General features: G+C 35.3%; 1 protein-coding gene across 3 annotated transcripts in view; it reads left to right on the top strand.

Moving 5' to 3' along the window:
• Window positions 1-7,763, top strand: part of GABRA2 (gamma-aminobutyric acid type A receptor subunit alpha2) — a 140,556-nt gene extending 132,793 nt beyond the window's left edge. For all 3 annotated transcript variants that reach the window (XM_061164679.1, XM_061164680.1, XM_061164678.1), the window contains one exon: window positions 1,095-7,763. In XM_061164679.1, the coding sequence (XP_061020662.1) occupies window positions 1,095-1,391 (297 nt within the window). In that variant the 3' untranslated portion in view covers window positions 1,392-7,763. The remainder of the gene's footprint in view (window positions 1-1,094) is intronic.
• The last annotated feature ends 18,696 nt before the right edge of the window (window positions 7,764-26,459 follow it).

Raw genomic sequence — 26,459 nt, 5'->3', positions numbered from 1 at the left:
TGCTAAGCAAGCCTGGTTGGTTTTGTGGTTAAGCCAACCTGCTTTCTAGAGTGATCATTAACTTACAGGGGTCTCATACTTTTTTCTTGACTTACAATTCCTTAGTGGGATTAACTATTTAATTGCTTACTTTATCCCTGTCTTACTAGTAAATACTAAATCCCTATTACTTACTTTATACTTGTCACTATCAGAGGTAGCGTAGCCAAAGGCACTGACCAAAAAAGTCCTCTGAATACAAGTGATTTCTATGAGACTGATGTATAATGAATAAAAAAAAGACACCATGGTAGAAGTGTTGATTTCATTCTAAGTTCCATGAGATGGTCTCTTAAATGAGACTTAAGTTCAGAAATGACGCCATCCAATTTAAGTCTTAAAAATTCCCCGTGGGGGCTGTAGTTTGACTAATTATCTCCCAACTGGGAAAGCACAAAGGAATGCTGTTTTTTCCTGGCAGGAGAAAACTGTGACCCAGACCAGAGTGGGTGAGAACTGGATAGGGAAATTTAAGGAGAAACAGGATGTAGATGAGCTAGGCAGAAATCCAAACGTTTGTATTACATCTTCCTTTATGTCTTTAGTATTTATTATACTACCATCTGCATACGGATACAATTTTCTACCATTAAGTAAAAGCATTCCTATATGATTTTGACATGAAGGGGAGATATCCTATCCTATTATGAAGTTAAATAAGTTAAATTTTCAATGCAAAATTTGAGCGCATTCACTGAAGATGATCATTCCTCTTGTTAAATTATTTCTATATTTTGTTTATTCATTCACTCAGCAAATATTTAAGTAACACATAAGAGTAAAAAATGTATCATTTTGTTAAAGTTGTATTTTTAATTGTTCTATGTAAAAACAAATGTTTCTCCAGGAAAATGGTATCATTGATTTACTCTGGGGATTTCCTCACCCTTGTGGTTTTTAGGACTTAATTAACTCCATTTATTTCCCTAAATCCCTTCTTTCTAATGTATGATGATGCTTATCAAAATACTTTTCTTCAGGATTTGAAACTGGAGTTTGGAAAATATTAAGAAGTCTTAATCCACATTCTGTTAATTCTTGTGTTTTTTCAATAGAAAAAAGAAAAAGCCTCTGTGATGATACAGAACAACGCTTATGCAGTGGCTGTTGCCAATTATGCCCCGAATCTTTCAAAAGACCCAGTTCTCTCCACCATCTCCAAGAGCGCAACCACCCCAGAACCCAACAAGAAACCGGAAAACAAACCAGCTGAAGCCAAGAAGACTTTCAATAGCGTTAGCAAAATTGATAGAATGTCTAGAATAGTTTTCCCAGTTCTGTTTGGTACATTTAATTTAGTTTACTGGGCCACATATTTAAACAGAGAACCTGTCTTAGGGGTCAGTCCTTGATTCTCGGCACAGGTTGTCTTTGAGATGTATAGCGACATTACACTTGGTTTGTTTTGCCATGTACAGTCTGACTAATAACTGCTAATTGTGAACCAACATGTACAGTATGTAAATAGCGTCACAGCTTATAGACCTCTAATGGAGACACGCATTTGCTAACCAAAGGCAGAAGGCGCCCCAGGCCCAATGAGCCGTTGCCTTTTTAAAAGATTTACCCTTGGAATTGGTCTAAAGCAGATTTCAGGTGATCTGATTTATTTTCTCTTACTCTAACAGCAATGAAAATGGAGATCTTACACCACCCTTTATGGACCCTTTTGATTTAGGTCTGACATAGGAGTATTTTCTACTCTTACCTAACTAGAAAGTAAAATAACATTGTCTTTCCAAGCTGAATTCCTCTAAATAACAGAACCTCCTATCTTTCCTTCTCGAGTGCTCAGAATCCCTGCTAATATAATTGGAAGCTTAGCACACATCTGAAGAAAAACTAGAGGTTTGAAATCAGCTTTTAATTACTCTGTTTAGCATCTATAGCCATGTACATACTACGGCATGACAAATTCAAATAATTATGAATCACCCTGACAAGATGTTCGGTATGCCTAGGATTTAATAACTATTGGAGTGCCATGGTCATCACATGTTTCACATCAGAGTTTATTTGAAAGTAATAATTGAAATCCTCCAGATTATTTTAATCATTGGAAACTACCTTAAATTAAAAAAAAAATGATAAATAGGTCTTAGTATTTCCAGATATGTGTTGTATTGAAATTGATCAGCTAAATTTTCTTGGTGCTGGAAACTGGAAAAAACATCCAGTTTGGCTGCTGTGGAGCAACATTCATATTGGATTAGAAAACTGTGCCAAAAACTCCCATCAGTGAGAATTCATAGGTGTCACAGAGTGAATACGAGCACTTAGACGATTCTCTCCTTTGCTGTTTACTGCAAATTCTGCCTTAAGGCTTCTTTTCATCAGGACTCAGAAGCCAATAATTACAAAGAACAGGGCAGTTAATTGGCACATTTTTCTGTCTTGAAAGCAGCTCTTTCAGATAAGAATTAATGTAAATTCTGCTTTTGTAAATTGCAACTTTAAATTTCTCTGACTCAAATTTGCAGCTTTGTATATGAGAAGAGGTTTTGGTAAGAGTTGAACATTTTTAAACTGAAACTTTAAAGCATCAACCAACAGATTGTGGATTAGTTCACATGCACGAACAAAACACACACACCCACAATTAGCTCAATTAGGGTATATACACAAATATTTAGCTAAATTAGAAACCACGGTTTTCAATTTTATATAATTACTAATTATTAATGGGCAAAATTCATTTTCCTTTTAGAATTTAAAGTACTCTTTATGCCCCTGAAATATGTTACAGAAATTATTAATTGAGTCTCATGTTATTAGACTCAACATTTTGGGTAAACTTAAAATCCTTTAAACTCACATATACATTAGCAGTTATTAGTTGACTTTTACTAATAGATACACCTTTATGATGGTGTTTTTGTAGAGACATAAGTAGTCAAATAGTGGCATTTCTTGCAGTTTTGTACAGTATTTCAGTATAGTGCATAAATAGGTATGTTCATAAAATCAATAAAAGAAGTTATCTTATAGAAGCAAGCGAAATCACAGAAAAAACTGCTCTTCTTTTGCATCGTTTATGGTTTTTATTTTTTTCATTTTTTTTGTTTCAGTGTGATTCTGTTATGTGCTTTGCATGATTGTATTAATACCAAGGTCACAAATGCATCTTATTAACAGAATTTGCCGTGAAGACAGCCTTGACATTAAAAATTCCCTCACAAAAGGTAATCCATAATCTTTAATAAAATAAACTTGTTACATGAGCCAATAAATGTATTGTTTAATTCCCTTCCAAAGCACTTTTTTGGTCATCTAAATAGTTTTTAAAAGTGCACTTTATTCATATACTGCAATGGAATATATCCTATTTTCTTACACATTTGAATATATCATAGCTCTTCCAGGTGGTTTAGGGAAGGGTGCAGTAGTCTAAGACAGTACACAATGCTTGAAGGCAAGCAATAAAAGTGCTTTGTATGGTATATATTGTTAAACATTTAAAATATTGTTCTTATAAGTTCTGCATTTCCCCCTTAATGTGTGACTATACATTATAAATTTATAAATATGTACATATGTAAAAATATTTGTAAATAGCAGTTTCTGTAGGACAACAGAAAAAAACTCATCTATACCTTTGCAAAAGGCTGCTCCTACATTGATGGTACCTGTTTATTAAAATTTATGGTAGATTGACCAGGAAAGTTACCATTACTGTTATTTTTACTTTTAGTTTCAATTGTTAAAATTTTATTTGAGCCTGATAACATCTTGACAGTTGAGATAGTCCAGTAATGTGGATCGGGGTTTTCTATTTTCTTTAACTTTCTTTTTTTTTTTTTTAAACACACTTCCTAGCCTTTTAAAGTTTAGATAAATTGAAGAAGCTTTAGTCTTGCTGGAGAGAGGGAGGATGCTCCATGGTAAAGGATTTTAAATTATAGAACAAGAGTCTTTACAATTATTCTCCCTTCCATAAATCCTTTTAAAAACACAAAATAAAAGTGACATGGATTTATTAAATATAAGATTAATAACTTCAGAAAACATTTTTAATAAAATAACAATAGTCTCTTTGGCCCATAATATCATGATTATTTTATGCAGTTGTATATTGACATAAAGAGTTATGGTATGTACAAAATGTAGATAAATACATGTACATATATAGAGATATAATCTCATTATTGTATAGTTACTGCTCTGATTAAACTAATACAATATTTGTTCAACAAATATCTTTTACCTCCTGCTGTTTTCCATGCCATGGGGATGTGTTAATACCACTCATCATGTCCACAGAATTTAGTTGAAAATCAAAGTGCATCTCATTCTTGTAAAGACTTTAAATCAAAGACCAAATATAATATATAAGTTAATTTATCACTGAGAATTGATTAATGAGTTATGAGATCACGAGTGTGCTGAGATGGTGGCTGTTTTGCTGTTTTCTTCTGTTTATGTTTATATTTGCTTGAATAGAAAATGGAACTCATACAAAACCATTGAATAATTTTTTTAAACTTCAGTGATTTTTAAAATGCCAGTCTTAATGTTTAGCAATCTTTTCAGGGATCTATTTCGAATTTATCTCAGGTTTGGATAAGTGATCCCCTAGAGCCACATTTCCAATTTTTTTTTAAATAGTTCATCGTTTATTTAAAAAGAGCACAAAAGCTATCATTTCACTTATATTTTTTTTGTATATATACATATATATATAAAGTTTTCATGATATGGCTCTTTTCATATTGCTGGTTGAAGGAACTCAACTCTACCATGATGTCATAGATCCTAGAAGGGCCCCCAAACCGTATGGAGTCTGTTGATATTGTACTTTGACATGGCCTGTCATCATTCCAATGTGAGGATAAGGGAAGTAGGTCAGGTCCACCTTCTGCAAAGTCATAGTTCTTCAGCATCTATCAAAAATTTTTTTTTCCAAATGCTTCATACTTATTATACTCAGACAGTGCCTGTGAAATACCAAAATATTTATGACTCATTTGAAATTTGGGACCTTATTAATAGCTTTATTATATTGGTTTTCCTTTTATTAGTCTTCTGGCATTCCTATATCCATCTGCATATTTTTGAAGCAATTCTCAGATTTTTTTTTGCCTATAGAAAGAATCAGAATTTCAAATTATGAGTTGATCGATTGCTACCCTGTAATGCACTTATTTTCCTTTTAATTTAGGTCTCTGGCAACCTTGGGTTTACCTCTTCTTAATCCAAAGTATCCAGAAGCATAAAATTAAAACTGGGAAGGGGTGTGGTTATTTTTTAACACTTGCATACTTAGAGACCAGAGACACTGTATCAAAATCACTCATAATAATATGGATAAGACAAATAATGATATTTTTCTCTATTGAATTCATGCTTTAAAAATGAAATTCAATATTTAATAAAACTCTTAATATCCATAATCTTGCATTTTCAACATTTATATGAAAGATACTAATCTTTTCATTAATATTTATACACTCATATTTTCATCAAATTAAAAAAAAATTTAAGACCTCAAAAAAAGGGAAAAAAATTCAAATAGAAAAACCCACTTGAAAAATGTTTATCTCTAGTTAAACCTAATGAGGCACTTTCCCTTTTTAAGTCCTAAGAAAGGTGAGAAATTATACATACATAAGTATATACAGAGAGATTTAACAATCATGAGTCTATCAAGGTAAGCATCATGATTAAAGTACTAAGATAGACTAAGTTCATGTCAAAGGCATTTTGGAAAGGTAATTAAAATCTATTTCTTATAAGTTTATATCACGTTCTCAAAAATTCTTAATTATCCAACATATTTAGATCACAGTTTTCAACCTTATTTAGGTCAAATATTCTATTTTGCCAGTTTATATAAAGAACTTTTTTTAATACTTATAATATATACCCCACTTCAAATCACTTTCTCTATGATGAAGTTAATACATAAATTAAGATTGCCAGTAGGAAATGCCAAGGAATAGGTTTAGGTGTCAGTTTATAGTAATACTCTCAAAGAACCTTTAAAAAGGCCTTAGCTTTGATTAGAAATAGGGGTGTGTGTGTGTGTGTGTGTGTGTGTATTTTCCAAGTATGAAAGAATATTTTGAGAAATTTAAACAAATTTATGAAATAGAAACAATTTCTTTTATAATGAATGTACTTCCAAATGTAGCTCTTTTTAAACTGGTAATTAATTTAGTCAATAGAATAGTTTTTTTTCAATAGATCCAACAAACTTATTCACTGGAATTTAGTCTTGAGCCCCACATAGTTAGAAATATCCTTTCTACAAAGGTGTAAACATTTTTCTGATGTATTTTTGGTTGACTCTTTTGAGCCATTAAATTTAAAATAATATAACAATTGTGCTTGTAAGATACGATAAAAAATCTTTGAATTTCAAGTTTCTCAATGAGAGTTTGTTAAAGCTTCTATTATATTTAATATCCTGTTGATCATTTGCAAATAGCAAGTCATCTATATATGTGATTGATTAGTTCTATACCTTTTTTGAATTGTAAAGCAACTAAGAATCCATTTTTTGTGAAAGTAGCTATTCCCTAACATTGGTTGCAATTTAGTTTCTGGGAATATATCACATTTTTCTTTTTTGGTCTATAGGTATAATAATGTATAAAAAAGATTGAAGTTGATTAAGCACACAAAATACTAAGCACTTCCCTCTTTATTTTTCTCATTTCTTAAAAAAAATGACAGTTATTTTAGGGGTTGGAGAGACTTTATTTGCTATATTATTGGTTCTATGATATTCAAAGTCACTGAACTTCAAGGATTATTTATTGATTTCATCAGTTTGTTGCAAATTACTGTTTACAGAAAGAAGTCTAATCTGACACCATATAAATGTTGATGTTGGCACTGTGTTAAATTAGCTTAGTTGGTATAAAAAAATGTTTTTAATGCTTTGTTTATAGACTTACTTTACCACAACATGATGCCAAAGCAGGCTTATGTTATTAGATAAATAAGTGTAACTCCAACAAAATTTATTTGTGAAAACAATTGGTATTAAGAAAGCAAAACAAAGGTGTTAGACACAGAATTACTTTAGGGATGATGACTTAAAGATTTGTCCCCAGTTATTCATTTTTAAATACTCAACACAGTAGTTGAAGCAGTTGGCTGTGTTTTAAACCCAGCATAAATGTGAAGAAGTTTAATGTATGATTGGAAAGACCTAAATGAAACTGAACTTTGAATTATAATTTTCATGAATTAAACATTACCATCCATGGGTAAGTGCTTGATTGTAGATCTTGGACACCTGCTCCACAATTGATTTCAAGTTTATTGGTATCTAATTTTTTAAAGATTCTTTTGAGCAGATAAAAATTCAGGTTTTAGGGTGTTCCAAATAGGATTGTGACCTTTCATGAAATATTCCCATTAGAGGTCACAGGCATGGAAACAAGAAAACTTCATATTTGTTGCTGAATCAGAAAAGTAAAAAACAAAATGGAAAGGAATGATTTCCTCTTGCTGTGTATTAATAATACAACTACATGCATAGAGAATGCATGACAAGTTTCCACCACTAAACTTTGAGCATTCATTAATCTGAGATTTTAAGGTGACAATATGCTTGTATGGTAGGTTTTCTAGTTGGAAAAAAATCATTCTAGAGCTAATAATATTTGTAATTTGTGACCTTGCTGTAACTGGGAAAAGTCACTATTTTTTGTATGTAAAATAATTTGACCTTTATTGAATGTGTCAGTATGCTTGCTGTTTAAAAATTCCTAATTAATCACATGCAGATTAATGCTAAACATTATCTTTTTTGTACTTATTAAAATTAATTTAAGTATATTTGATCTGAAAATTGTGGGGTTTTTTTGTACTCTAATCATTCATTACATGTTTGCTTACAAGAATTGAATTTACTGTAAATGTGACTTTTTATATTGGGATAGAACACTAATATTTTGTAGTAGTGATTTTAAATGTTATCAGTTTCTTAATCTTCTTTTTAAAATAAAAAGGTTATAGAGTGAGAGGAAAAGTCCAAATCTCCTTTGAAATTTTAGGGGGGAGGATCATGAATAGTTAACATTGATCTGTTTAACACTTTAAGAAAGTGGTGCTATGGAAAATATAAAAGTTCACCCAGATAATTAGCTCCCTTCTATCATAAAATGTGTCACATTTACATGAAACTTAAATAAAATAAGTGATTTTCGTTTATTTAGATAGACTCAAGTTCATCATTCTATTTGTTAACCAGAAATCTTGCAGCTTTCCTGTTGAATCTATTCCCTTTAATTTAATGCAATATTATGGAAATTATTTCTTCTTTGAATCATTGCTATTATTGCTAATATCACTGAAATTAAATGCTTTTAAATGTCAGAAAGTTAAATAACAAGGCATTTTTTATTAGTATGGTAAGTTCTCATACAATATTTCTCAACCCTATCCACACTTTAAAATTACCTGAGGACTTTTCAGAAACACTGGTTCTACCCTAGTCAGAATCTTGAGAGAGGAGAGGTTATGAGAAATTTTCTAAACTCCCCAAATAAGTCTACTCTATAGCCATGAATGAATACGTTTTCATTTTATAAACCTATCATGGACTTTTTCTAATCTGTTTCTTTTTTGGAGACTTCTGATTGCTTTTTCTGTAGCTTTTAGTTTAGTCTATATTAATAAAGAAAAAACAAACATAAAATTAATGAATGTTACAAGTTAGGTTTTTACATAATATAATGAATTCAAATGAAGCTGCCAAACCTTGTGTAATAAAGTATTCATTCTTTTTACTATTTAATCATTTAACTAGTCAGTTCAGTTCAGTCGCTCAGTTGTGTCCAACTCTTTGCGACCCCGTGGACTGCAGCACGCCGGGTTTCCCTGTCCATCACCAGCTCCCGGAACTTGCTCAAACTCATGTCCATCGAGTTGATGATGCCATCCAGCCATCTCATCCTCTGTCGTTCCCTTCTCCTCCTGCCTTCAATCTTTCCCAGCATCATGGATTTTCCAGTGAGTCAGTTCTTCACATGAAATGGCCAAAGTAATCAATTAATTAAAATTAGTCTTAATCTTAATTTGTACTCTGTAGACCTGGAATTAATTATGAACACTGTGAGTATATATGTTAAAAAGATACATTCTAATTGTCATTTTCAGCATATAATTTTAATTAAATGTTTTAAAAATTATTTATCCTAACATTTTTTAAACTTTTATCCTGAAAAGAAGCATATGCAACTTAAATAATGAGGTTAATATTTAACGCTCAAATTCACATCTCATTTAAATTATAGCCAGTATAAAATCACATTCATCAACACTACTCACTAGTTTCCCTAATATCAATTTATTGTCCAAGCTTTGTCAAATTTGTGTAGATTAAAACATGCTATACATGGAAGCATTTATGTCATCTTTGCCCTCAACAATTCAGAAAATGAAAACAGAGGTTACAAAGTGTTTTCTTAGGAGTTTTGCCTCCCCTTTCAACTGTAAAATCAAGGAAACTGCTGAAAGAGCAGTAAGATTCAAAAACTGGTAGTCCTTGAAGACTGTTGCACTCAGAACTGGAGTGGAATGGGAACATGTGTTGTAAATGAGGGAAATCAAGTTCCTGCTGATTACCAAGAATGGACCTAGAATATATTCCTATCTTCATTACCCATTATGCCCATAATGCATGCTTCATAACAGTAATTTAGCTGTAATAGTTGAGGGCTTCCCTGGTGGCTCAAAAGGTAAAGAATCTGCCTGCAATGCAGGAGACCCAGGTTCAATCCCTGGATCTGAAAGGTCCCCTGGAGAAGGCAATGGCTACCCACTCTAGCGTTCTTGCCTGGAGAATTCTGTGGACAGACTAACACTTGCACTTTCATAATAGATGAAATAAAGTTGAAATTGACTAAAGAGAAATAACAATCAAGATTTGATGACTTGGTCTTCCCTGTTTCCAAAAAATAAGATCCGCCATTTACCCTTAATATACATTTTGTAGCTAAATGTGCATTCAGTGCATTCAGTATATTACTGCTTCTTTTTTTTTTTATTACTACTTCTTTATTCAAAGAATTTCACATAAGAAATTTTGATACTAGAATAGTGATCACATCCTACATATCTAATATAAGCTCATTTGATTAGCATATTTCAAAGTAGTACAGTACTAATTTCTGAAATGATTTTATAATTTCACTTTCTACTCAAAAGAATGAAGTTCTATTTATACAGGATGTCATTATTAATGACTTGCTATTAAGCATACATTATTACAATTTCTATAATATTGAACTTTAGTACTTTAAATTTGATAGAGTTATAGCTAATTTTGTAATAACAATAGAATTGAAATATGAGGTTAACAATTTATTATTTGATTTGAGCAAAGCATAGACGAAGTTTGATAACACTATAAAATTATGTTGGGCAAAATTAAGCTCCACATTATTTCTTGCTTGCTTTTCTCAACTATCATGCTAGTAGGCACTGCCCTGAAGGAGAAAAGCCCTGTTGCATACCCTACTCTTTATGTCGTGAAGCTAGTAGTTTCCACGCTGTTCCCACTGACCTGGACTCTGCATGGAGATACATGTCACCTTCGTTGAACGCTTGTGCCTGATTTCATGCCACTGGGCTCTTGTGTTGCTCATGATGACTCAATATGTGTTTCCCCATTAGTCTGTAATATTCTTCTCCATGAAGATTACGTTGCTCATGATGACTCAGTATGTGTTTTCCCCATTAGTCTATAATATTCTCATCAATGAGGATTATGCCCATCTTTTTCAAAATCTTCAATTGAAATTCAGTGAGATCTGTTGAATTTGAGGACTGTTTCTTTCGATCAGTTCTGACATTTTTTCATTATACCCTCTTTAAATAACAGCCTTTCTCCTCTGTTCTCTTTCTCCTCTCTTCCTGGACTGCTCATGGCATGCATGCTCAGCCGCTCAGTTCTTTTCAGCTCTTTGTAACCCTGTGGACGGTAGCCCACCAGGCTCCTCTGTCCTAGGGATTCTCCAGGCCAGAATACTGGAGTGGGTTGCCATTTCCTTCTCCAGGGGATCTTCCTAACAGAGGGATGGAACCCGCATCTCCTGTGCCTCCTACACTGGCAGGAGGTTTCCTTATCACTGCACGATGTGGGAAGACCCAGAGTGCCCATTAGATACATGTTCTATCATCCTGCTTTATCCTCCCTTTTCCTTAAATGCCCTCTATGGTTTCCACGCCTTTAACTCTCTGTGCTGCATTCTGGATAATTTCTTTGGGGCTAAGGCTAAGTAACGTGCCTAAAACCACACTTATAATATTCTGAATTTTAAATTCCATAGCCTTTCCATTAAATTATACAGCAATTCTGTAATTATCTTGCCTTGAAAAGAATTCATATGAGCATAAATTATTTAGATATTTAGTACAACTTCACAAATATCATGTTCATCCACTGGAAAGGTCCAGGGTGATACCCCATGCTCTGTGGCAGAGCAGTAGGGAAGGAACCCCGGGAATCTGAATCAAGTGAATGCCCTCAGATGCTGCCCTGAGATTGTGCTTGATTAATATTCTGCATATAGTCTTAGTCATAGAGTATGGCCAAGTCAGTGTCACCGCTTCAGAACAATGTTCCAGTAGCTGCTTCTCCTGGGCTGTATTGCAGACTTAGTTCTCTGTATACACTATATGTTCAATACATGTTAACAGACCACCTGACTGAATGAGTCTCTAAAAAGAAAAGCTAGCAATTGACTTCAGCCAGATTTTACTTGAAAATTCAGATGGGAATGGCTTCATCTTGACGATGTAGCAACAACATTCAATCTGCCATCATTCTGTGATAGTTGTACCTTCTTTTATTCAACCAGATAATAAAACGGAATCACAGAAAACATCTTAAGATTGCATACATCAAGATGCAGCTGCGGCCATCACATTCATATTTGCTATTAAAAATTATTTGTAATTAACTACTCATGGAAAAACTGAAAGTGTCTTTATAAGCATTGTGCCTGTTTCTGAAATAAGAAACTGCTAAAAAAAAAATTCAGTGCCTGAGTAGGATGATAACTCAAAGCAATTAAATATAATGGATTTATTTTGATTTTAGTTTTGAAGGAATTAGAATTACTGCAGATTCTTTTAGAAGAAAATATACAGGAATATGAAAGGTATTTACCTTCTATGAGTTGTGCTCATAATTTATAAGACATTAAAGGTATCTACATAAAAGATATAAACAATTATGTAATCAGATTTCAGTTGTAGAAAACAGCCCACTATACCCATTTTGAGCAGGTAATAATTTATTATAGAGTTTTAGAAAGATGCTACAGATTTGTTCAAAAGATTAGTAAAATAGAATATGAGATAAACTTACAGGAAAATTTTCAATATCTTCACTTTAGCATGAGGCCAGCTAGATTGCTCTCTCTTCTATGATTAAGAAATGACTGGTCTAACATGTGTAACACCACAACCACATCAAGAATACCTCAATCAGGAAGCTAGTATGATGTTCCTTGGTCCAGAACCACGTTGTGCCACACACAGTCTTAATGGAAAATGGATGCTCTGTCCTGCTTCCTTTTTAATATCTATGAGGTTAGTGACTGGGATGTTTGCTAACATTGCCACAGTAAAATCACCCGCCATTTGCACTCTGCTTACCTGCAGAAACAGCAGAAACAACAGAAGCATGTTCTCCAGATTGCATCAGTCTTCCAAATCTCACAGAATTGCATCTGATTTGTCAAACTTAAATCAGCCCGAACTTGAGTTATATAATGTTTATCTTTCAAACTTGCAAAATATAGTGAGTCTTTGACTGTCAGGTTACCCATTTGCCTATTCAAATTCCTAAAGTATTCTTCTTTCCGTACTTAAATCTACCACAAAAAGAAAAGAAAAGAAACCATACAATAGAAATAACAATAAGCTATCATCAAAGGTAGCGGACTTACCTGGTGCTCAGAGGTAAAGAATCTGCCTGCTGAGCAGGAGACACAGGTTCAGTCCTTGGGTTGGGAAAGTTCCCCAGAGAAGGAAATGGCCAGCCATTCTAGTATTCTTGCTTGGGAAATCCCATGGACAGAGGAGCCGGGTGGCCGAAAAGGGGCACAACCCAGCGACCAAACAATAAATATCACTGAACAGAAAAAAATATTTTCAGCACGTCTCTAAAAGGAAAAAAAAAATCCAGCAGTGATATAAACTTTCTCTGGGAGGTGTTCAGTGTTAAAATTCATTTTTTTGTTTGCTGTTTAGTCATTCAATCATATCTGACTCCTTTGCAACTCCACGGACATAGCCCACCAGGCTCCATTGGCCATGGGATTTTTCAGGCAAGAATACTGGAGTGGGTTGCCATTTTCTTCTCCAGGGAGTCTTCCAACCCAGGGACTGAACCCATGTCTCCGCCTGACAGGTGGATTCTTTACCACTGATCCACCTGGGAAGCCCCAATGATGGCTTGTTGTTTAGTTGCTAAGTTGTGTCTGACTCTTTGTGACCCTATGTACTGCAACCTGCAAGGCTCCTCTGTCCATCAGATTTCCCAGGCAAGAATGCTGGAGTGAGTTGCCATTTTCTTCTCCACAATATTCATTAGTACAGTCAAAATTCTATATTGACATTCTATATTGACTTAAAGCCTATGCCTACAACCATAGGCTATATGAAGCATGAACCAAAGGAAGAGAAAAAAGGAAGTATAGGAAAAAAGATATAGGAAAGTATATCTATATATAACAGATCAAGAAAGAAATTATGAGGAAATATTTCTGTCCATTGTTTTCTAACTGATGACAAAGCTATGGCTCATATTTATAACTTTTCTGTTCCTCTAAACATTTTATGTTTTTTTCTGTTCTCTGCCACACTGGAAGCATTGGTAACCTGTGCCCTTCAGTTTATAAAGGCCCCATAAAGTTGTTATAAAGTTGTTCTGACAACTACAAATCACACTTTCTTTCCAAATGGACCAAATGTATTCCGGGACTATAATTCTTGTAGGGAAACCAGACACAAACTTCCTTTCCTCCTTAAAACATGGTGAATTGTACTTTAGAGACCTTAAAGTATTTTATGAAACACTGCCAGTAGATAATTTAGCCCTCAGATTATAGAGCTCTTTCCAAAATGAGGTTATCCTTGATTATTCAGGGGGTTTCCTGAGAGATAACCAGCTCATTATTTATAGATATCCTGAGGACAGTTTATTCCTATAGTGGGAGGCATACAATTAGAAAAGGTAGTAGGAAGTTTGTTTCCTGACTTTCCCAGAAATGATCAATGACACTACCTTTACCCAAAAAGATATTCAGGTAATCCTCAATTTACTGCCCCCTTGAGGGCTAAACCAGAGTCTGTGCAATTGTTAACACACTTTTCTACATAGATTAATGGCTCAAGACAAGGGGAGAGGTTAATACAAAAATTTGCAGAGAAAAATACCTGGCTTTCTTGGTTGTTTTGGGGATTTGTTCAGCGATTGTGTCTGAGAACCTGGGGCGATTGTATCTGAGAACCTGGGAGACCATGGTTATGGTCAGGACTGCAGGTTTGTTTTACCCTCTGTCTTGAAATAGGAGTTGATGATGGCCCTACTTAAATGTTGTGTGAGACGAACTGAACAGATATAATCCAAGCCTTGATCAGTTAAATTTGTCAATAAAGTGTCACAAACCCATGGAGAAATTCACCAGGAGCCAAGATGGTGTAGAAATACAAGGGCAGATCTTTTTGAAACAATTCTCCATGAGTCACTCACATTTCACTACATCTTGTCAGCAAAGGCACTGGCTGCCTTTGTCCTAGACTCTTTTCAAATACAATTGTATAACAAACAGCCTTGGAAGATAAAGACGGAAGCACAGTCAAGTTGTTTACAACCCAGTATGATAAAGATAATATGTTTCTCTGGGGCAAAAGTCAGGCAGGTTTATTGCCCATTACAAAAGATTCAGGCTCTCTAAGCTTGAAGTTCCTCTCTTATAATGTAACCCACTGTGCAGGTGTTTTTTGAATCTCTTTTTGTTGTTCTATAGAAATTGGGTCTCAAGAAACACATGCAAACATCATGGCATGCTGGCTGTTGCTATTGCTTTGAGTAAAAACCTGTCTCTGACCCAGGATCTTATGTTTTCTGCTAGTTTTCAGAAAACTTGGCTGGCTAACTTGTTAGCTTGGATGTAAAATATAATCTTAGACCTCACAATTATTGACAAATAACAACTACCAAAATGTAATAGTAATGATAATACTTACAAATAACAAAAAGCACTCCCTTCCAAACATCTTTCTTGGCTCTTTATAATATATATGCATATATCTTCATACAAAATTTTAAGTTAGTACTGTCATAGAGATAAGGAGATTGTGATGCAGATAAATGAAATAACTTACTGCAGACCACACAGCTGGTTTATGGTAGAACTTGAATTCAAACATAAGCTCTATAGCTCTAAAATTAATGACTTCAAGCAATCTCATATACTACCTCTCATAATTCAAGTAACCCATTAACATTGCATGTCATGGACTACCCATAGACATCTCATGTTAGCAGGAACACTGCCAGCTTAAAATTAAACCAGGTCACTTAATCAATTATAATTTTTCATTGCCTTAATAATCTGTTACTTTCAAACCATCTTGCCATCAAGTTGTTTTATCAATCACTATTAAGATGCAGACCAAAGAAAACAAAAAACAGATTTCTTATCACATACGAATTGCATAGAGATGCAATGGAAGACTGTAGAAAGAAGCTCCAGGTTAGTAAATTCTCTCAAAGCTATGCTGCAGTGAAGTGAATTTCACTCAGTTGAGTCCGACTCTTTGGGAACCCATGGACTACATGGCTCATGGAATTCTCCAGGCCACTGGAGTGGGTAGCCGTTCCCTTCTCCAGGAGATCTTCCCAATCCAGGTCTCCCACATTGCAGGCATATTCTTTAGCAGCTGAGCCACAAGGAAAGCCTAAGAAGCTGTTACCTTATCTATAATCAGGGAGCAACAGTGCCAGAACTAACACCACAATCAACTATCATAACCAAGTAACTGCCATTATCATTAATCATCACTATTATCATCATTATCAGGAAAATATCTGTGCCACGCTTTCCAGTCCTATGAAGACGTAAGAGTGGGACTACTGCTAATGTCACTGTAGAAAACCCCAAATCTTCTGGAATGTGCTTCATTGGAATAAACAGCAGAGACAGGAAATGCCTTTCATTCCCTTGGTTTTTCATGTTTCAATTCTTGTGTGAGTTTATCTGCTTGTGACTGAAGCTAAATCAAATCTAGAACCCTAGCTGTTGAGAGTCTGAAAATGATGATCAGAGGATAATGGAGTAGATGTTGAGAACCAATTCCAGCAAATTCTTTAAAGCATTAAATTCTAATGTAGTATAAATAAAGGCTGCTCCAAATAAAACACAGCATTTAAAAAAATCACAAACCTGTTTCATGTGATCAGGTCTTTTTTTATTTTTTATTTTTTTGAAAATTAAAAGCTGGTAAGCATCAGAAAAAAGGTTTTAACTTATATGTCTACTCATTTCCTGTTGCCTTCCTGCTATCCTAATGCAGGTAGGTGGATTTAGTGCTGCCTTTTAAGCTCTTTAATGTAAATTGGCATGGAAAAGAAAGTGATTTGGGATGATGGGTGCCAATTCTTTAAGGCAGGGACAAGAACTGTTATCTGCCACATTGTGGAAAGATAAGGAAAGGGAAAGATGATAACAGGAAGTGGAATCTATTTGGTGAGGAAAAAAAAAGGTAATGTACTAGATATTAAATATTTAGGTATTAAATACTAGATATTAAATACTAAATATTAAAATATGATAATGTCAGGAGTCAACAGTATTTCAAATTGGTTTCTTTCATTAGCAGTTGTGTAGATCTAGAATAAAGAGGGGATTGTATACTCTGAGCTAGGGTTTAACTATTTTGTATGTATAGACCATGATTGAATTTCTATAAAACTCTTGAAATAGTAGAAATATCTGGAGAACTGAGTTGCAAAATACTTCAGAAATGTACTCTGGGCAAATATGGAAAAAAAGAAAAAAAGACCCCAGAATGATAGCCTTCTTCAAGATCAAAAGACATCAAGAGTGAAATGCTGTACATACTAGATAAATTTCCAGCACTGTTATGTGATGATTTTGTGGGTAGTGAAGAGAGAAATTAAGGGCATGGTACGATCTGTCCCTCAGAAGATACACTATGAAGTGCTCTCAGGAGAATGAAAAGGGAATAATGAATTCATGAGCAGGGAGTAGTTTGTGAACCAAAATATTGATGAATAAAGAACAGACTACTCTTGGGAACAGAAACAAAGCCAAAGAAGATGTGATTTTTAAACCTCAAGTTCAGTTTTTACTGATATATAGGAGAGAATGAATGTGAAGCAACTCTTAAATTATAATTATAGGGAAATCTATAACAATCATTCTTGCAAACACCTCTAAAAATGACAGTGGGAAAGATTTTTAAACAAATAATTTTCAGGTCTATTGAAAAGATAATGAAGTGTGTAGTTCTCTGCTGGCGCACGCTGTCCAGAAAATTATAGGGCAAGCAATACAAAACACTTGGGCTTCATCAAGAGGAGCACGGCATTCTGCCGACTGGAAAACAAGTAACTGCGGGAATAGAAGGCTCAGAAAGGCATCTACATCTTGCCTATTTACCGTTTCACTTAAATATGGTTGTAAATGTTTAAATTATTCCCTCATCTCATTCTGGGGTAGAAGAAAAAGAGAGTTCTGTTTTTGTAACGAATCCAGCTGTTCATGAAGGTTAAGAATAATGAGATGAATGAGTATGCATATTTAAAGCTAATGTACAAAGACAAGTTATTTATGGTTTAACAATTGTAGACTAAAAGTCAAGAAAAATGGGATGTGTCTTGCTGAGCTTCTAAGGAAGCAGATCACAGTTGCATTTGCTTTTACTTTTTATGTGATTATAATTATTATTCTTAGGCTACTCTAAGAATTGCATAGTAAATTCACATAGGGCACAATACACTTCTTAATTGAAAGGCATATTACTAATTGATTAACAATATTTTACTTTAGGTCTAGAATTTTTTTTTGCATCAAATCAAAAATTTAAAAACTCAATTAGGTATGTACCTCAAATTCTTAGATACTGAGAATCAAAGAATTAAAATTTCCCTTTGAGAATTAAACCCTAAGGTCAAAAAAGAAAAAAAAAAAAAAAGAAGTCCCAAGTTCATATTTCAGAGACAAAATATCTTTCAAATTGTATGAACAAGAATATAACCTGATTACAAGTTTTAGCATACCAAAATAACAAATTTCAATCAGTGTTGTTGGTTGGCCACTGAAGCCTAACAGAAGTAGATCTTTTAGAAGTAAACATCTGCACATCCTTGTTCTACCCCAAAAGAGAGAAACTTAGCAAATACATCTGAATATCCTGGTCCCTGAGTATGGACAAAATCATTCCTACTGTCATATGGCTGCAGCAAAGTAAGCCTAATTTAGGTTAATAGTCAACATATAGTATTCCTTTGTTCTGTGCCCTTACTAAATTGGGTATTTTGATACCAGTTCCAATGTGTTTGTTAGCTCTGGGATGTTTTCCTCACACACCCACAAGCAATACTTGGTACACCAGACAGCTTTCCTACAATTCAGCAGAATTCTGACACTATTTACCCAGATATAGTTTCAGATTTTGCAGGTTAAGTGTTCTGTCCTACAAGACTGCCCCCTATTCAGTCCCTGTATTTCAGATGCCAATCACAAGCTCTGGTTATTATCTGTACTTCTGATGAACCTGCTATTGATTGGAGCTTTCAATGACCCCCTCTTTGGACTTCAGTGGCCAGTCCAAGTCCATGTTTTACCTATACTTCTGATCAACTGACTATAAATTTGAGGTTCCCATGACCTCCTCCATGAATTCCATTAATTTGCTAGAACAGCTCAAAGAACTTAATAAAATATTTTACTCACTAGATTATCAGTTTATTATGAAAGACTATTGTTCAGGAACCCCTAGATGGAAGAGATACACAGAGCAATGCATGAGGAAAGGGCAGGTCCTTTTCATGATCTCTCCTAGGGCATCACTCTCCACAAATCTCCATGTGTTCACCAATACTGAAGCTCTCCAAACTTTCTCCTTTGGAGTTTTCATGGAGGCTACATTGCACAGGCTATACTGACAACAGCTTTGGCCCCTGGCAATCAAATCACTCTCCAGCCCCCTCACCCCTCTCTGGAGGTTAGGGAGATTAGACCAAAAGTTCCAATCCTCTAATCACATGATTGGTTCCCCTGGCAACCATCCCTCTACTTAGGTGGGGTCCAAAAGTCACATTATTAACATAACAAAAGACAAATTTGTGGCTCAAAAATTCATGGCTCATTTAGGAAACTTCAAGTGTTCTGGGTCAGGAACTATGGGAAAAGACCAAATGTATATGAGAAATATGTTTTGGTCATCTGAAGATCAAATATTTATTTTTCTTATACATCAGAATACTACACTTACACACTGAGCTAACTCTTCATCAGTTTTTGGCTTTTCATTTAGGTTTGCCTAAAGTGAGACAACGTGCTGGATGTATACACTAGGAATGTTCTTGCATCTATAAATAATTTTTGTTGTCATAGATTAGCATCATGGTTGTTCTCATTTTATTAACCACTTTAACATTTAGATTGGATGAGTCTATCACCAAGAGAAGAATTTTCAATGATCTATTGACAGTATCATTGGATACAGGTAAATTACCAAGGTTGCAGATGGAAGTTCAGTTCAGTTCAGTCACTTAGTTGTATCCAACTCTTTGTGACCACATGGACTGCAGCACGCCAGGCTTCCCTGTTCAGCACCAACTCCCAGAGTTTACTCAAACTCATTTCCATTGAGTCAGTGATGCCATCCCACCATCCCATCTCATCCTCTGTCATCCCCTTCTCCTCCTGCCTTCAATCTTTCCCAGCATCCGAGTCTTTTCTAATGAATCAGTTCTTCACATCAGATGGCCAAAGTATTGGAGCTTCAGCTTCAGCATCAGTCCTTCTAATGAATATTCAGGACTGATTAACAACTACATATTTAATACCATATACTTCTTGAATTAGGTAACATACAGCACGCAGTACATATTGACTGCTTAATAAATGTTAGAATTATTGGTATTGCTGTATTGTATTGTACTGAAGAATTGGTACTGCTATACAATCACCAAGAGGAACTGTTACCAAAGGTCTTTTTCTCTTCATCCACACTCAAGTTCTGGGAATTAAAATTTTCAAGATGCAAAGTACACGTGTCACTTCCACTTTCCAGTTTCTAATCAACTTTCTGGGGAGTTCCTACATGGACTAATGATACTAGTACAGACTTTCTATTTCTAATTCAGAGGAGATTTCAGTGGTAAAAGAGAAAATGGCTTTGCTTCTACTTTCAGGTAGCAGACTTCCCATTTTGTTCTCGGGTAGTTTTGATGGAGAGGTGTTCTTGGTCTACCAGGAATTTATCCACCCCATTATTCAGCTTTTTAGGCTTTTCATTTTCTCTTCCTGTGTCCATAGTTCAATTCTTATCAACAATAGCCAACATTTATTAACCTAGAGTTACTTCAACAGCCACTCCTACAAAGAATTTTCAACGAATCGCTTCATTTAATATCATAGAAAACCGAAGCAGGTACTAATATTATTCACAGCAAATAGAAGGGGAAAAGCAGAAGCCTTGACAGGCTCCTCTGAAGGGCTCCAAAATCACTGTGAATGGTGACTGCAGCCATGAAAGTGAAAGACACTTGCTTCTTGGAAGGAGAGCTGTGACAAACCCAGACAGTACATTGAAAAGTAGAGCTGTCACTTTGCCAATAAAGTTCTGTATAGTCAAAGCTATGGTTCTTTCAGTAGTCATGTATGGATGTGAGAGGTGAACCATACAGAAGGCTAAGCACCGAAAAATTGATGCCCTTGAACTGTGATGCTGTTGACTCTTGAGAGATCCTTGAACAACATTAGGTCAAACCAGTCAATCCTAAAGGAAATCAACCCTGAATATTCATTGGAAGGATTGATGTTGAAGCTGAAGCTCCAATAATTTGGCCACCTGATGCAAAGAGCTGACTCATTGGAAAAGACCCTGATGCTGGGAAAGATTGAAGGCAAGGGGGAGGGAGAAGGCATGGGATGAGATGGTTAGATAGCATCATTAATTCAATGGGCATGAATTTGAACAAACTCTAGGAGATAGTGAAGGATGGAGGAGCCTGGATTGCTGCAGTCCATGGGGTCATAAAGAGTTGGACATGACTTAATGACTGAACAACATCTAACATTATGCCTATTTCACCAGCAGGAAGTCTGAGGCACAATGCAGTTAAGTGTGTTCCCAGTGTCATACAACCAAGAGGTGAAGAAGGGACTTCAGCACCAGCTCTGCAGCCCTGACTATTTCCTGGGGGTGGAAAACCTTGCTTGTACACGTGGATTTCTGTCCATATAGAGTCTTTGTGATTGCTTATGAAGTGAATATATAAAATCTACTATATATAAAAGGGACAAGGAAACATGTCTGAGAGAAGGGATATACAGGAAACACTTATTAAATACTTCAAATTAAAACTCAATCACAACTTATACTGGATACTAACAACCACATATTGTACTAAATTCTTTACTAAATAAGTTTAACATATGAAATATAATTTTTACTGATTTGCCCAAGTTTCTGAGTAGGGTTTAATCTTTGCTGTATCTTCCTCTTTAATAAAAGTTTAACAAAGTGCTCATGTTCAATAGGACTAACTTATTTAGCTGTATACTGGAGGCTGTTTTATTTATTTTTTATTTTTTAAAATACACTGATGTTATTAAAATTTTTTCCTGTTACAAAGAGCACGTAACTAGATTCAAGATTTATTTACAGAGATACATGGTGGTTAACAAAAGCTGGGAACAAATGCAAATATTATGATCTAATTTTTTGTTTTATATTCATTAATATCATCTTGTTGTATACTAAAAGAAAAATTTCCAGTACACAATAAAAATCATTTTTAGTTTACAGATACACAATTGCTTATAAAGGAATGACTACTAAGCTAAAAGTATTTGTGGTTCCCCTGAGGTGCATGATTCACCCATTAGACCTCTCCTTCTCAAGGGATATTTGCATAACCCTGTAGCATTTTGCTAATTTCCAAAGATCTTGTGATGGATGGAAATTATAAAGTAATGAACTGATCAGTGTTTTTTTTTTTTTTTTTAAGATTTTGGCAATAATTGCTCTGGCACCTTGATTTTAGATCAATAAACTTTGAGATGGATTGCATGAGGCACCTTACTTATAAATCAACCCCAAAATGTCTATTTCTGATGTGTCAGTAATAAATGTCAGGTCACAGTACCAAATTCACTGAGGAGAAACATTTCAGAAGGCTGTTGGTTCTTTCATAAGGATTTGCATCTTGGTAGTTTCTGGAAGATGTAGTCTGACTAATGTATGTGATCAATCCCCAGTATTTTATATCCATGCAAGTGTTTTAGAAATATTTTTTAAATAAGTAATAGTGGTGGAGTTTAGGGGGGAAATCATATGTATTGAATACCTCTATATTTATAGCCAATGTCTTCATTTAACAAAATAGATTTGCCTGAGCAACATGTGATTGACTGCCAGGGTTTGCCAGTGAATGTAAAGTGATTTTTGTATTCACACTATTTCTGCCCAATTAGTTTTATTGTTCTGTTTTATTTTGTGTTCTGTTAAGAAGCTATTTCTAAGAGAAAGGCATTTGAAAATTTCTGTGGAAACTTATGCATTAATACCTTCAAATGCATGAAAATTCTTATACTCACCACCAAACAAATACAAATACCTGAGTGCAGAGCCACCTACTCAGAAAGATATCTCAGCTACTGATCTACTGACCTTCTGGGAGGCCATGCCCACACTAGTAGTTAGAGTGAGTGTGAGTGAAAGTCGCTCAGTCGTGTATGACTCTTTGTGATTCCATGGACTATACAGTCCATGGAATTCACCAGGCCAGAATACTGGAGTGGGTAGCCTTTCCCTTATCCAGGGGATCTTCCTAACCCAGGGATCAACCCAGGTCTCCTGCACTGCAGACAGATGCTTTACCAGCTAAGGCACAGTTCAGTTCAGTTCAGTCGCTCAGTCGTGTCCAACTCTTTGCGACCCCATGAATCGCAGCACGCCAGGCCTCCTTGTCCAGCACCAACTCCCAGAGTCTACCCAACTCATGTCCATTGAGTCGGTGATGCCATCCAACCATCTCATCCTCTGTCGTCCCCTTCTCCTCCTGCCCCCAATCTTTCACAGCATCAGGGTCTTTTCCAGTGAGTCAACTCTTCGCATGAGGTGGCCAAAGTATTGGAGTTTCAGCTTCAGCATCAGTCCTTCCAATGAACACCCAGGACTGATCTCCTTTAGGATGGACTGGTTGGATCTCCTTGCAGTCCAAGGGACTCTCAAGAGTCTTCTCCAACACCACAGTTCAAAAGCATCAATTCTTCAGTGCTCAGCTTTTTTTATAGTCCAACTCTCATATCCGTATATGACTAGAGGAAAAACCATAGCCTTTAAAACTAGACAGACCTTTGTTGACATAGTAATGTCTCTGCTTTTAAATATGCTCTCTAGGTTGGTCATAACTTTCCTTCCAAGGAGTAAGGGTCTTTTAATTTCATGGCTGCAATCACCATCTGCAGTGATTTTGGAGCCCAAAAAAATAAAGTCTGACACTGTTTCCACTGTTTCCCCATCTATTTTCCATGAAGTGATGGGACCAGATGCTATGATCTTAGTTTTCTGAATGTTGAGCTTTAAGCTAACTTTTTCACTTTCCTTCTTCACTTTCATCAAGAGGCTTTTTAGTTCCTCTCATTTTCTGCCATAAGGGTGGTGTCATCTGCATTTCTGAGGTTATTGATATTTCTCCTGGCAATCTTGATTCCAGCTTGTGCTTCTTCCAGCCCAGTGTTTCTCATGATGTACTCTGCATACAAGTTAAATAAGCAGGGTGACAATATACAGCCTTGACATACTCCTTTTCATATAATGCTCAAAATTCTCCAAGCCAGGCTTCAGCAGTACATGAACTGTGAACTTCCAGATGTTCAAGCTGGTTTTAGGAAAGGCAGAGGAACCAGAGATCAAATTTCCAACATCCACTGGGTCATAGAAAAAGCAAGAGAGTTCCAGAAAAACAACTATTTCTGCTTTATTGATTATGCCAAAGCCTTTGACTGTATGGATCACAATAAACTGTGGAAAATTCTGAAAGAGATGGGAATATCAGACCATCTGACCTGCCTCTTGAGAAACCTGTATGCAGGCCAGGAAGCAACAGTTAGAACTGGACATGGACCAACAGTCTGGTTCCAAATAGGAAGAGGAGTACGTCAAGGCTGTATATTGTCACCCTGCTTATTTAACTCATATGAGCCACAAGGGAAGCCCACGAATATTGGAGTGGGTCAAAGAAATGCTAGGTCACTGTTGTTTCTGTTTTTTCCCTGCTCCCTTGTTCACATCATCATCAATTCTTGTCAACAACAACAACAAAAATATCCTGAGTCCCGTTGAAAAAAATTGTCACTTCTTTCTCTGAAGTGCGCTCAGACCTTCCCTTTCCTTCACCCCTGATGCTGCTGCCTTCACGTAGATTTCTGTCTCCTTCCTTTGGCTTCTTGAATAAATTCTGTGCCTTGTCTCTCTCCATTCCTCTCCACCTGCTATCTCCCCAGCAGAGTATTCTTTCTAAAGTCCAAATGTAATCGCCTCAGAGTACTGCCTAATAGGGAAAGCATTTCAAGGAAAAAATTCAAACTAAACATAAAGGTCCTCCATAATATGACCACATCCTAAATTACAGACCCTGTTTTCTTAAGCTATTTTTCTTCACTCTTTCTTTCAAGCACTTTATCCTCTACCTGTAGTGGATAATTTCCTGACCTCCAAATGGGTTTATGTATTCCTTCTTTGTGACTTTAATGTGATTCCTTTTTCCCTCGCAGGTACCCTATCTTCCATCCATCTCTACCTGCTGAAACCACTTTCAGACTTAAAGATACAGCTTTGCCTGTTGCCTCTTCTGTGAATTATTTTTACATTTCCCCAGAGTTATTTGTCTTTGAGTCTTTCCAGTCTCACTAACATTAAATAAACTATTATATCTTAAAAGTACAGGACAGTGCCTATTGATGTGAAGTGTATTCTTTATGTATCTGTCTTTTAGGCTCTGTGCAATGTGTCTGAGGCTAAGATCCTACAGATGCCTGTGGTTTCTGTAACTTGTTTTAAATCATGCCTTTAATAAATTCTCGAAGTCCATAATTCTTCAGGATCTATACATTATACAGAAGTGAGTTTTTCCTTCTCTTTTTAATGGAAAGAACAAAAGGCTAAGGCTTATGTCAGTTTCAAGAATCCTAATTCCACTTGGAATGAAATTAACTCCCACAATCATATATTACAATTTATGATCTTCCTTTGTCTGCAGACTTTCAACCATCTGGAATTATGCTCATAATAACTTATACAATTTAAATCACTTGGCAATGCTAATGAACCCCACCTGGGAAATACAAAAGAGATATAGATGCCCATTAATAGTAGCAATCTCAGTCAAACCTGACCACCTCTGTACGTTAAATACCACTCTTTGAAAATGACTTCTGACATATTGGCTATTTGAAAATCTGATGAGCCATTTTGCATGAAAAAATACCAAGATCACAGATAATCTTTGTAGTTCTAATATTTTTTCAAGATTGCCTTTTAAAAAAATAGCTAAATGAAGAATCTAAGTGAAACGGCTTAAAAATGTTTGAAGAGGCAGAAAATTTCTAAGACTGAACCCAGCAGGCTATCTCTGAATAAATCATATATTAGAAATGAGAGGTGAAGAAACACTGGAGAACAGTGTAAAATATTTTACAAAGTTTATCAATAATATAGTACAATATCTTTGGAATAACAATTTTATTTTAAATTTTTTTATTAATTTATTTTAATTGGAGGCTAATTACTTTACAATATTATGGTGATTTTTGCCATACATTCAAATTATATCAGCCATGGGTGTACATGTGTTTCACATCCTGACCCTCCCTCCCACCTCCCTCTGCATCCTATCAGTCAGGGTCATCCCAGTGCACCAGTCCTGAGCGCCCTGTCTCATGCATTGAATCTGGACTGGTGATCTATTCCACATAAGATAATATACATGGTTCAGTGCTATTCTCTCAAATCATCCCACCCTCACCTTCTTCCACAGAGTCCAGAAGTCTGTTTTTTATATCGATCTCTCTTTGCTGTCTCGCATATAGGGTCATCGTTACCATCTTTCTAAATTCCATATATATGCGTTAATATACTGTCTTGTTGTTTTTCTTTTTGACGTACTTCACTCTGTATAATAGGCTCCA

This window comes from Dama dama, chromosome 17, assembly GCF_033118175.1.
Source record: "Dama dama isolate Ldn47 chromosome 17, ASM3311817v1, whole genome shotgun sequence".
NCBI classification, from domain to species: Eukaryota; Metazoa; Chordata; class Mammalia; order Artiodactyla; family Cervidae; genus Dama; species Dama dama.
This window is presented reverse-complemented; position numbering and strand designations above follow the sequence as displayed.